This window comes from Raphanus sativus, chromosome 5 (genome assembly GCF_000801105.2).
Source record: "Raphanus sativus cultivar WK10039 chromosome 5, ASM80110v3, whole genome shotgun sequence".
Classification (NCBI taxonomy): Eukaryota; Viridiplantae; Streptophyta; class Magnoliopsida; order Brassicales; family Brassicaceae; genus Raphanus; species Raphanus sativus.
In genome coordinates this window covers 791878-804307 of record NC_079515.1, presented here as the reverse complement: position 1 = coordinate 804307, position 12430 = coordinate 791878, and the positions used below count along the sequence as shown (strand labels likewise).

The following is a 12430-nucleotide window of genomic DNA, read 5'->3' as shown; positions in this document are numbered from 1 at the left end:
GTATAAACTTCAGTATTTAGAGAATTTACCGAAAACTCATTATTTTAGAAGGGGTTAACCCACGGATTTTGGAAAATTTCAAAAATATGAAAATCTGGTTTTCTTGTATAGTTTCATCTAGCACTAACATAAGATGGTGGTCAAAGAGTTTAGAACCTCTGTTGTCTTCGTTTCTCTAGATAATGAAGATTTTATAATGGTAATTTCACTAATCTAGTCAGGATATGAAATTTTAGTAAACTAAATTTAAAAAAAAAAATTCTATATACCATGAAAGATAGTTTAGAATACATTAATTCAAATGTATAATGTTGTTTGAAATTTTTAAACTAAAGTGAAGAGTATAAACTCCAGTATTTAGAGAATTTACCGAAAATTCATTATTTTAGAAGGGGGGGTTAACCCACAGATTTTGGAAAATTTTCAAAAATATGAAAATCTGGTTTTATTGTATAGTTTCATCGAGCACTAACATAAGATGATGGTCAAAGAGTTTAGAACCTCTGTTTTCTTCGTTTCTCAAGATAATGATGATTTTATAATTGTAATTCCATTAATCTGGTTAGTATATGAAATTTTAGTAAACTAAATATTTGAAAATTAAAATGATTCTTATATACCATGAAAGATAGTTTAGAATACATTAATTCAAATGTAGAATGTGGTTTGAAACTTTTGAACCAAAGTGAAGAGTATAAACTTCAGTATTTAGAGAATTTATCGAAAACTCATTATTTTTGAAAGGGTTAACTCACAGATTTTGGAAAAATTTCAAAACTATGAAAATCTGTTTTAAGTGTATAGTTTCATCGAGAACTAACATAAAATGATGGTCAAAGAGTTTAGAACATCTGTGTCCCTGTTTCTCTAGGTAATGAAGATTTTATAATGCTAATTTCACTAATTTGGGCAGTATATGAAATTTTAGTAAAATAAATATTAAAAAATAAGAATGATTTCTATATACCATGAAACATAGTTTAGAATATATTAATTCCATTGTCCAATGTGGTTTGAAATTTTTAAACTAAAGTGAAGAGTATAAACTTAAGTATATAGAGCATTTACAGAAAACTCACTATTTTTGAAGGAGTTTTAACCCACGGATTTTGGAAAATTTTCAAAACTATGAAAATCTGGTTTTATTGTATAGTTTCATCGAGCACTAACATAAGATGATGGTCAAAGAGTTTAGAACCTCTGTTGTCTCTCTTTCTCTAGATAATGAATATTTTATAATACTAATTCCACTAATCTGGGCAGTATATGAAATTTTAAAAAATTAGAATGATTCCTATATACCATGAAAGATAGTTTAGAATACATAAATTCAATTGTCCAATGTGGTTTGAAATTTTTAAACAAAAGTGAAGAGTATAAACTTCAGTATATAGAGCATTTACCGAAAACTCAATATTTTTGAAGGGGTTAACCCACGAATTTTGAAAAAAAATTCAAAAATATGAAAATCTGGTTTTAGTGTATAGTTTCATCTAGCACTAACGTAAGATGATGGTCAAGACTTTAGAACCTCGGTTGTCTCCGTTTCTCTAGATAATGTAGATTTTATAAAGCTGGTTCCACTAATCTGGACAGTATATAAAATTTTTGTAAACTAAATATTAAAAAATTAGAATAATTCTTATATACTATGAAAGATAGTTTAGAATACATTATTTCAAATGTAAAATTTGGTTTTTAATTTTTAAGCTAAAGTGAAGAGTATAAACTTCAGTATATAGATGATTTACCGAAAACTCATTATTTTTGAAGGTGTTAGCCCACGGATTTTGAAATAAAAATCAAAATTCTGAATATCTGGTTTTAGTGTATAGGTTCTTAGAGCACTGACATAAGATGATGTTCAAAGAGGTTTAGAACCTTTGTTGTCTCTGTTTCTCTAGATAATAAAAAATTTATAAGTGTAATTCCACTATTCTTGGCAGTATATGAAATTTTACCAAATTAAATATTAAAAAATTAGAATGATTCATATAGCCCATGAAAGATAGTTCAGAATACATTAATTCAAATTTCGAATGTGGTTTGAAAATTTTAAACAAAAGTGAAGAGTATAAACTTCAGTATATAGATCATTTACCGAAAACTCACTATTTTAGAAGGGGTTAACCCACGGATTTTGAAAAAAATTCAAAAATATGAAAATCTGTTTTTAGTGTATTGTTTCATAGATCACTAACATAAGATGATGGTCAAAGAGTTTAGAATCTTTGTTGTCTCTGTATCTCTAGATAATGTAGATTTTATAATGCTAATTCCACTAATCTATGAGTATATGAAATTTTAGTAAACTAAATATTAAAAAAATAGAATGATTCATATGTACAATGAAAGATAGTTTAGAATACATTAATTCAAATATAAAATGTGGTTTGAAAATTTTAAACAAAAGTGAAGAGTATAAATTCAGTATATAGAGCATTTACCGAAAACTCATTATTTTATAAGGGGTTAACCCACGGATTTTGGATAATTTTCAAAAATATGAAAATCTCGTTTTACTGTATAGTTTCATCGAGTACTAACGTAAGATGACGGTCAAAGAGTTTAGAACCTCTGTTGTCTCTGTTTCTCTAGATAATGAAGATTTTATATTGCTAATTCCACTAATCTGGGCAGTATTAGTAAACTAAATATTAAAAATTAGAATGAATCATATATATACCATGAAAGATAGTTTAGAATACATTAATTCAAATGTAGAATGTGGTTTCAATTTTTTTTTTTTTTGACAACAATGTGGTTTCAATTTTTTAAACTAAAGTGAAGAGTATAAACTTCAGTATATATAGCATTTACCGAAAACTCATTATTTTTGAAGGGTTTAACCCACAAATTTTGAAAAAAAAAATTAAAAATATGAAAATCTAGTTTTAGTGTATAGTTTCTTAGAGCATTGACATAAGATGATGGTCAAATAGGTTTAGATCATTTGTTGTCTCCGTTACTCTAGAAAATAAAGATTTTATAATGGTAACCTATAAAAATTTGACAAAAAATTAATGTAACCTACAAATTTACATTAAAACTCAACATTTTGTAATGTAACCTACAAAATTTGACAAAAAAAAAAAATATATTACAATATTGTTTTAATAAATATATGCATTGTACACTGACATATGATAATGTTCAAAGAATTTTGAAACCTTTATTATTTCCATTTATTTAAAGAATAGTGGTTAGTCTCCTAATTTAAGCACATATAAAGTTCTATTTAAAAAATGTTTAAGAATTAGAACGATGTCTATGTACCTGGAAGAAAGTTTATAATAGATTAATACAAATTTATAATGCAGTTAGAAAATTTTAACAACTTTAATGATTATAAAATTCAGTATATAGGGAAATTAACAATAAACTTTAGTATATAGAAAAATTAACAAATTTTTTTTATTTTCGTAGAGGTTAAACCACAAATTTTGAAAAAAAAACAATAAATATGAAAATTTTGTTTAAATGCATAGTTGCATCCTATATTAACATAAGATGATGGTCAATAAGTTTTGGAATTATTGACGTATATGTTTCTCTCAAAAATAAAAATTTCATAGTGGTAAGTCCAATTATTTAGGTAGCATATGAAGTTTTAATAAATTAATTGCTAAAAAAGAATTTATTATACGTTAATAAAAATGAATAAAGTTATTAGAAAGTTTTAGACAATACTAATAGATCTAATCTATTAATTTAGGGATTATCTACTATTTGAAGTTCTCATTAAATTGTGGACTCTTTCATAGTTGTTGCTAGAATATATCATGCCTCCTATACAATGCAACCTACCAACTTAAATTAAACCAAATCTTAACCAACATAGATTAGTTAAACCTAACCAGTAACACTTTTATAATATTTTTGGTTAATCTCTTAATATAATTAGATCATATAAAACTGAACCACTCTTAAATCAACGAGTTCCATATCATTCCAGACATAAGAGCAAAAATATCCAACTCATTTACAACGTAAGCATACAAAGACCGTGTATGCTTATGCTCATTGATCTTCCAAAAACCAAATAATTATGGCATAGACCAACATAGGCTCATGTTTGTATCACTAACTTTACTTCCATATATTTACTCTTCACCTACATCATATCACAACATACACAGTTATGCAAGAACATGAATTTTTTTTGTTCAAACAACCAAATAATGGTGGCATATGGTCAGTAGGTTTTTTAAATATGTTTTTTTATATATTATATTTTACGAGACTATGTGTATAAGTTTTTTTTTTGAAAAGGGCATAACTATGTGTATAAGTTAAAAGGTAAAAAGTGTGACAAGGCAAATTATTATACTAAAAATGAAAGAAGATTAAATACAAACTAATAACAAGTACAACACAAATTATAACACTATTAAATTCTATATATATTTAATAAAATATTATATATATGTCTAATATGTATATATATATATAAATGTTACACAAAATATATATAATATTATATACACATATTATATATACCATATATGATTAATTGAAATTTGACAAATTAATTTCCGCCCTTTAGGGCGGGTCCTAACCAAAAAAAGTATAACTTATTTATGAGAGTGCTCGCAATGCGGCAGATACTAACTCACTACAATACCGGAACAACAATTTTTGGGTATACATTTACTTATTCTAGATTGACCCGTGTTCTAGAAATCGGTGTAAACGGTATAAGCGTAGTCGACAAATCAGATTTTAGCAAAATGATTTTTCCAATCCAATTTTTTTAAAGAAAACGGTATAAGCGTATCCGATTAAATATTAATTTTCTATTAGACATCTAACCACCAGGACGATTGAGATTGACTATTACATTGTCTTCGTCTAAATTTCATTGAAATCATCAAATCGTAATCGTAAGTAAAGATGCGTAACGTATGGAAATTGAGCCTTGTTTTCTTTTAGAACTAGTGAAAGATGTAACTTGTGAGCAACCAGCTATCACAAACTGCTACTTGATCCGATCTTTATTGTTGAAGTGTGTTAGAACATTTGTGGTAATATCCTGCTGTTCTAAAACCATTTTCAATGGTTGATTTTATTTTTTACTCTAAAATAAAGTAGTTAATTTTATGGAATCAAAATTTACTTCAGTGATATTTTATTTTAGAAAAAAAATAGAGCGATGAACAAAAATAATAAATTACTCTATATTTAGAGTATACAGATTTTCACTCTATAATAAAGTAAAAATAGAGTACTATTAAAAAAAATTACTCTAAATTCTATTTTATAATGAGAAAATTGACTAAAGTTGGAGATATACTAATACGTTCCTACCATTCAAAGTAAATATTCTAGTGACTTTATCTATATACATTGTATTCAAATGACTCATCTCCACATTCTAAAAGTAAGGTTATTCTTTTTTTTTTCCTAAACACACGTAAGGTTATTCACCTTTGATTAATTTGCTATCATTTTCTCTCTTCTTATTACTTGAATTCCAGTATATATGTCCTGGATATCTGTTGTGTAATTAACTGATTTTGATTGTGGTTTTTTTATCGAACCCATTAATTATTTATCCTACAATAACTTACAAAACTTTATTAAGCATAAGTAATGGTAATAATAATTCACTTATGCATGACATATATTGTTAACATGTTGTGTATCACTGTGTTTTCAAACTGCCTTTTATCAATCAAATGAATTAACATAGTAATTTATTCATCAACAATTAAAATTTTAATAAATTTTGACATACATTTTTAACATCATAATCAAAATATTCACTGAACTATTCAAATATGTTTTTATGAAACAAACCTAAATAGTTTATAATCTACAAGTTTTTTTAAAAAATATGGTCATTAAGAATTAGGCAAAGTACAAGATTACTTTCATAAGTCTTTAGTAATTCACCTATAAAAGTTATATGATCTATGCTTATCAAACTTTATTAAAGCAACTGACATAGCATATAAGATTAAAAATGATCTCAGATGAATTTAACCACAGAAAGATAGAAAAAAATGTTATTGAAAGATACGAAAACATAAAAAAATCTAAAGTTGGTTACAAAATAAATTAACTGAAGTTTCTAATAAACTTTTTACAAATAATATTGATATTTTCTGGAACATTGTACATTTGTTAATTGGAAACTGTATTATCTAAGTTTAGGATATATGATGTGAAATAATAAAACGTCATAATACCACCCTTAATTATTATTGTAAGTCGATCAAATTGAAGTTATATCTAATATTTTAGATTTACATATGTTTATTTAAATAAATAAAATATTGATTAACAATATTTTAAAGTTGTATATCTTTATTTCCCCTTTTATATCTAAAAATAATGTTTACTACTATTTTAATTTCATCAAAATAATTATTATGATTAAAACCTAATAACACTCTCAGAAATTAATTTAAAAGAATTAAATATAAGAATTTCAAATACATATATGCACAAAATAAATACATAATAATTATACTTTCCTTGTAAAAGTTTGGTAAATACAAAGTAAAGCTAAATATTGTGTATATGTATTAAAATTTTATGTCATTCAAATAGAAAGATATATAAAGTTGTAACAAAAATATTTATAGCAATATACTAATAGTTAATGCATAGAACAGTGGATATATTTTTCTTAAATAAGATCAATAAACAATATAAACAAGTTTATAAATACACTTAAACATTTACATACACAAACAAAGGATATCTCAATGATAGTTATTTAAATGGTATAATTTTGTAGCATAATTTGAATAAAATTACATATGAAAATACGTATAAACCAGTTATACTTTGTTATCTTAAAATAAGTATAAAAATGAAACTAATCTATTTATATAAACTCGTGTCTAAACTAGTTGAAAATCTAGTTAGAATAAAGTCCTCACCTTTCTTCCAGTCGAAACTTCTGAAAATCATGAATTTTTCAGGGCTCTTCTTTCTCTTCTTCTTTCTTCTGTCTCCAGCTGTGAGCTATGGTTCAGGGTCGGATCTCAAGTCACTAGCTCGTGGGATGCTCGACGCAGCGAAGGAACCAGAGTTCTTCGAGTGGATGAGAGGAATCAGGAGGAGGATCCACGAGAACCCGGAGACTGGGTTTCAGGAGTTCAAAACGAGTCAACTCATTCGAGACGAGCTTGACTTACTCGGAGTGAAGTATAAATGGCCTGTGGCGAAGACTGGCGTGGTGGCTTGGATTGGATCAGGCTCCACACCCGTTTTTGGACTCAGAGCCGACATGGACGCACTTCCGTTACAGGTTTTGTTGTTATGTTTTTTTTTTCTTTAAAAGAAAGAAATCTCATCAATGTTTTGATTTTTTTATAAAATTACTTTTGACTAATTAGTATGAAATATTTGATGGAGAAAAAGGAATTAGTGGAGTGGGAATCGAAGAGCAAAGTGGATGGAAAGATGCATGCTTGTGGTCATGATACTCATGTTGCTATGCTTCTTGGTGCTGCTAAGCTTCTTCAGTCCAGAAAACACCTCATCAAGGTCTCTCTCTCTCTCTTGCTTTGATTAATTTCTTAATTAGAGTTAGTGATTCTGAACCAATAAAAATGTCAACTTTATATAAATGGGCCAGACAACATTGATATGTTATGAATGAAACAATAGTTCAATGTGTAAAAACAATAGTGATATGTTATGATTGATTTACTGTTAGCCCACCAAACCAAATGTGAAAATTCTCAGATTTTATTTGGTTGTTTTTATTCTTTTTCTGGATTCTAAATGAATGAAACAATACTGTGTAGACACATGCACACAATAGTAATAAGTTTTATGGATTTTAGTTTGTGCTCAGAAATCAAGATGTGTAACTTTGATGTGGGTCAGATTCTCATCTGGTGAATGAAACTTGTTTTTTTCTTTGGTAAAAAGGGGACTGTGAAACTTGTGTTTCAACCAGGCGAAGAAGGCTACGGAGGTGCAATTGAAATGCTAAAAGACGACATTCTAGACGACTTAGATGGGATTCTCAGCGTGCATGTCTTTCCAACGACCCCATCTGGTGGTATCGGCTCTAGGCCTGGGACCGTTCTTGCAGGTGCAGGGCTGTTCACAGTCACCGTTCGCGGTCAAGGTAGCCACGCAGCTACACCGCACTTGTCTAAAGACCCTGTTCTCGCAGCTTCTTCCGCCGTTGTCGCCTTGCAACAGATTGTTTCGCGGGAAATGGATCCTCTTGAAGCCGGTGTAAGTTTTTTTTTTTTTTTGTAACACGGTGTAAGTCTGTTTGATAAAATCAGAATCAACACAGCTTTGAATGTTTTTATTTTTCAGGTGGTTACAGTTGGATACATTCAAGGAGGCCATGCTCAAAATGTTATACCGCAGTTTGCAAAATTTGGAGGAACTTTCAGAAGCCTAAGCAACGATGGGCTTCTATTTATCCAAAGACGAATCAAAGAGGTAATGAGATTAGTTTACACGTTGTTCTTTAATACAGTCTTGTTGATGGTGATGATAACGATGATGATGCAGATAGCAGAGGCACAAGCCTCGGTGTACCAATGCAAAGCAGAAGTAGATTTCGGAGAGAAAGAGCCGTCGCTTCACCCGGTGATGAAGAACGACGAGGGGGTGTACGAGCACGGAAAAGAAGTAGCGGAAGCGATGATCGGAAAGAACAACTTCCATGATTTTCCGGTGACGATGGGAGCAGAGGACTTCAGCTTCTTCACTCAGAGGACTAAGGCTGCTATATTCGTGCTGGGGATAAAGAATGAGACGCTAGGAGCTGGTAAGCCGCTTCATTCTCCTTACTTCTTTGTTGATGAAGAAGCTCTTCCTCTTGGCGCAGCTCTTCACGCAGCCATGGCGGTCTCTTATTTGGATAAACATGGTCATGATAGCCATGAAGATGAGGTTAAGACCGAGTTATAGAATGTGTTGGAGAGGTCAGCATTTATAATAATCATCTGGCTTGTATCGAACTTTGAAAGTTTGTTGGTTAATATCGGTTAGGTTTCGGTTCGTGAAGATTTTATCTAATTTTACACTGAAATTTATTCGGTTTAACTCCAAAACTAAAAAGAATAAACCTCTAACTGAAGAAACATGCATATGTATTTAGAAAATGGTATCAAACATATGGACAAACAAAAATTTGAACCAGTCACAAACTCCAGCATATATAGACATCTCTAATTAGCTTTGTGATGACCATTTCTATTTCCTATGACAGTTATGCAACTACATTTAAAACTTAATCATATGTCAATGTCAGGAGTAGTTTTTCAAAGAATTAGATGAGAAAATACATAAATTGATTTAAAACAATGTCTCAGTCAGGCAATATTTGTCAACGGTTGGGTTAGACATATTCATAAGACAAGTTTGTTGATGATGACACTCAACCTGAAGAAACAAACAAACAAAAAACATTTTTATTTAAGCTAATCTATTGTCTTTTAACTTTAAACGTCTACAAAACTTTACTGCAAACAGTAAAAGTGAACATGGTAACGGTATTTTTATCGTCATCATTAATGTAATAATGCGCGGACACCAGTAGAATATGATTTAATTTAATCGTTACACCTATTCATAACCTTGTCATTAACTTTTCTAGTTCTTTTGTCACATAGCTGTCATGTTTTTATTACATAAGATTCTCTTAACTTTTTGTCAAAAAGGAAAAAATAAAAACCCCAAGCACTAACTTTTTTATTTTTTTATTTTCCGTTCTTCTTCTGCAATTATGTTCTCTCTCTTTCGTTAGCCGGCCTTAGAGAAAGAGAGAGAGGGAGAGCTCAAACAGTCAATGTAAAACGCCTCTCTTTCAATTCAAACCCATACCTCTCTCTCTCTCTCTCTCTCTCTTCGAACACTACTCAGGAGACGATGAAGTACTCTCTCTTCGTCTTCTTCCTCCTCCTCGCGGCGGCGACTTCAGATCTAGACTCCGACCGGCGAGCGCTACTCCTCCTCCGCAGCGGCGTCCGCGGCCGTCCTCTGCTGTGGGACACGAGCGCCTCCTCTCCCTGCACCTGGCACGGAGTCCACTGCGACTCGGGTCGGGTCACCGCCCTCCGATTACCCGGAGCGGGTTTATTCGGGTCGTTACCCGTCGGAGGAATCGGCAATCTGACCGAGCTCCAAACCCTCTCTCTCCGATTCAACTCCCTCTCCGGTCCAATCCCTCCGGATTTCTCCAACCTCCTCCGCCTCCGTTACTTGTATCTCCAAGGTAACGCCTTTTCCGGCGAGATTCCGCCGTTTCTATTCGCGCTCCCCGGAATCATCAGGATCAATCTCGGGGAGAATGGCTTCTCGGGTCGGATCCCGGGTGATGTGAATAACGCGACCCGGTTGGTTACGCTCTACTTGGAGAGGAATCAGCTCACCGGTCCGATCCCTGAGATCACCATCACTCTTCAGCAGTTCAATGTTTCCTCCAATCGGTTAAACGGGTCGGTTCCGGATTCTCTGTCGGGTTTTCCTATAACCGCTTTCGTAGGGAACGATCTCTGTGGGAAGCCCTTAAACCCTTGCCAAGGCGACGCCGGAAGCCCCGTTTCTCCTCCGCCGGTTTCTCCGTCGTCGTCTGGCAAGAAAGATAGCGACAAGCTATCCGCCGGAGCTATCGCCGGGATTGTCATCGGATGCGTTGCGGGTCTGTTGCTGCTTCTCTTGCTTCTCTTCTGTCTCTGCAAGAGGAAGAAGAAAGAAGAGAACGGTCCGTCGAGAAACGTCGAAGCTCCCGTCTCCGCCGCCGCCGCCGCAGCCACGACCTCCGCCGTACCGAAGGAATCGACGGCGAGAAACGTCCCTCCGGCGGAGAGCGGGGCGGTGAGTAAAGACTTGACCTTTTTCGTGAAGTCGTTCGGGGAGTTCGATTTGGATGGGTTGCTCAAGGCTTCGGCTGAGGTTCTCGGGAAGGGGACGGTCGGGTCTTCGTATAAGGCGAGCTTTGAGCATGGATTGGTGGTTGCTGTGAAACGGTTACGAGACGTTGTTGTGCCTGAGAAAGATTTCAGAGAGAGGCTGCAGAGTTTGGGGTCGATGAGTCATCCCAATCTCGTGACTCTGATCGCTTATTACTTCAGCCGAGACGAGAAGCTTCTTGTCTCTGAGTACATGTCTAGAGGAAGCTTGTCTGCGCTATTGCACGGTAAAAAAAAATAGAAAATCACCGTTTATTACTGCTTTCTTAGTTTTAGCTAAATGCTAAGTTGTTTGGTTCAGTTAGTTGTATGTAGTTCATGATCTTGATGGGATTGGTTTATGTTTTTTGATTGGCTCAGGGAACAAAGGGAACGGGAGGACTCCGTTGAACTGGGAAACTAGAGCCGGTATAGCACTGGGAGCTGCAAGAGCTATTAGTTATCTACATTCGCGTGATTCGACTACTTCTCATGGAAACATCAAGTCTTCAAACATACTACTGTCTAATTCATATGAAGCTAAGGTTTCTGATTACGGTCTAGCGCCTATCATTAGCTCCACATCTGCGCCTAACCGTATCGATGGCTACCGTGCTCCTGAAGTCACCGATGCTCGCAAAATCTCTCAAAAAGCTGATGTTTACAGCTTCGGTGTCCTAATCCTTGAACTCCTCACAGGTAAAACAAACAGAGTTTTTTTTAGTAACTGTGTGTTTTAGGAGGCTTTAACATGGTAACATTGCATTTACAGGGAAGTCACCAACACATCAGCAACTGAATGAAGAAGGTGTGGATTTGCCAAGATGGGTCCAATCTATTACCGATCAACAATCACCGACCGATGTGTTTGATCCAGAGCTCACAAGGTACCAAACCGAGGGCAATGAGAACATTATCCGGCTCTTGAAGATTGGTATGAGCTGTACGGCTCAGTACCCCGATAGTCGTCCCACCATGGCCGATGTCACCAGACTCATCGAGGAGGTTTCGCATTCATCATCAGGCTCCCCAAATCCGGTATCTGACTGAGTGTTTTTGTTTGGGGGGTCGATTTCAAAAATTGTTTGGGGTTGAAATAGCTTTTTACGTCTTCCCCGCCCTTTTTCTACTTCTTTGTTTGTGCCCCTAGTTTGTTCGTTAATTCTTGAGCCTCAAGTTGAGATGAGACTTTGAAGATTTTTATCTTTCTATTCTTCTTAATTCGAAATTTCTGGAAATGTTTATAAACAAATATTGTTTCTGCTAATTTTTTTGTATAATATTATATTATTGGTTGTGTGTGAATAATTTAGTTCGTTTTCTTCTTTTAACATCGTATCATACAATTCAAGTCGATGATTTGCCGGAACAATAAAGTCAGCGATATTGTTTTTCATCGCCGTCCGAAAAGTTTAGCTAAAGACTTTATTTGTAAATAATTTTTGTTTATGAATAAAAAACATTGCCGACTTGACATAAATTTTGTAATAAAAAAGACAAAGTGGTCTTGAATCATATTCACGATTGACTGACAAATAGTTCATGTTCCCATT

The 12430-nt window shown here is 33.0% G+C and overlaps 2 protein-coding genes across 2 annotated transcripts; both read left to right on the top strand.

Moving 5' to 3' along the window:
* Window positions 1-6851: 6851 nt before the first annotated feature.
* LOC108856835 (IAA-amino acid hydrolase ILR1) lies at window positions 6852-8991 on the top strand. Its single transcript, XM_018630728.2, has 5 exons — window positions 6852-7261; window positions 7375-7500; window positions 7891-8205; window positions 8293-8421; window positions 8494-8991. The coding sequence occupies exons 1-5, from the start codon at window positions 6920-6922 to the stop codon at window positions 8893-8895; spliced, it is 1314 nt and encodes a 437-aa protein (XP_018486230.2). The 5' UTR covers window positions 6852-6919; the 3' UTR covers window positions 8896-8991.
* A 720-nt stretch (window positions 8992-9711) lies between these two features.
* On the top strand, window positions 9712-12185 carry LOC108863171 (probable inactive receptor kinase At3g02880). The gene is made up of 3 exons (XM_018637502.2): window positions 9712-11125; window positions 11259-11576; window positions 11650-12185. The coding sequence occupies exons 1-3, from the start codon at window positions 9856-9858 to the stop codon at window positions 11925-11927; spliced, it is 1866 nt and encodes a 621-aa protein (XP_018493004.1). The 5' UTR covers window positions 9712-9855; the 3' UTR covers window positions 11928-12185.
* Window positions 12186-12430: the final 245 nt, after the last annotated feature.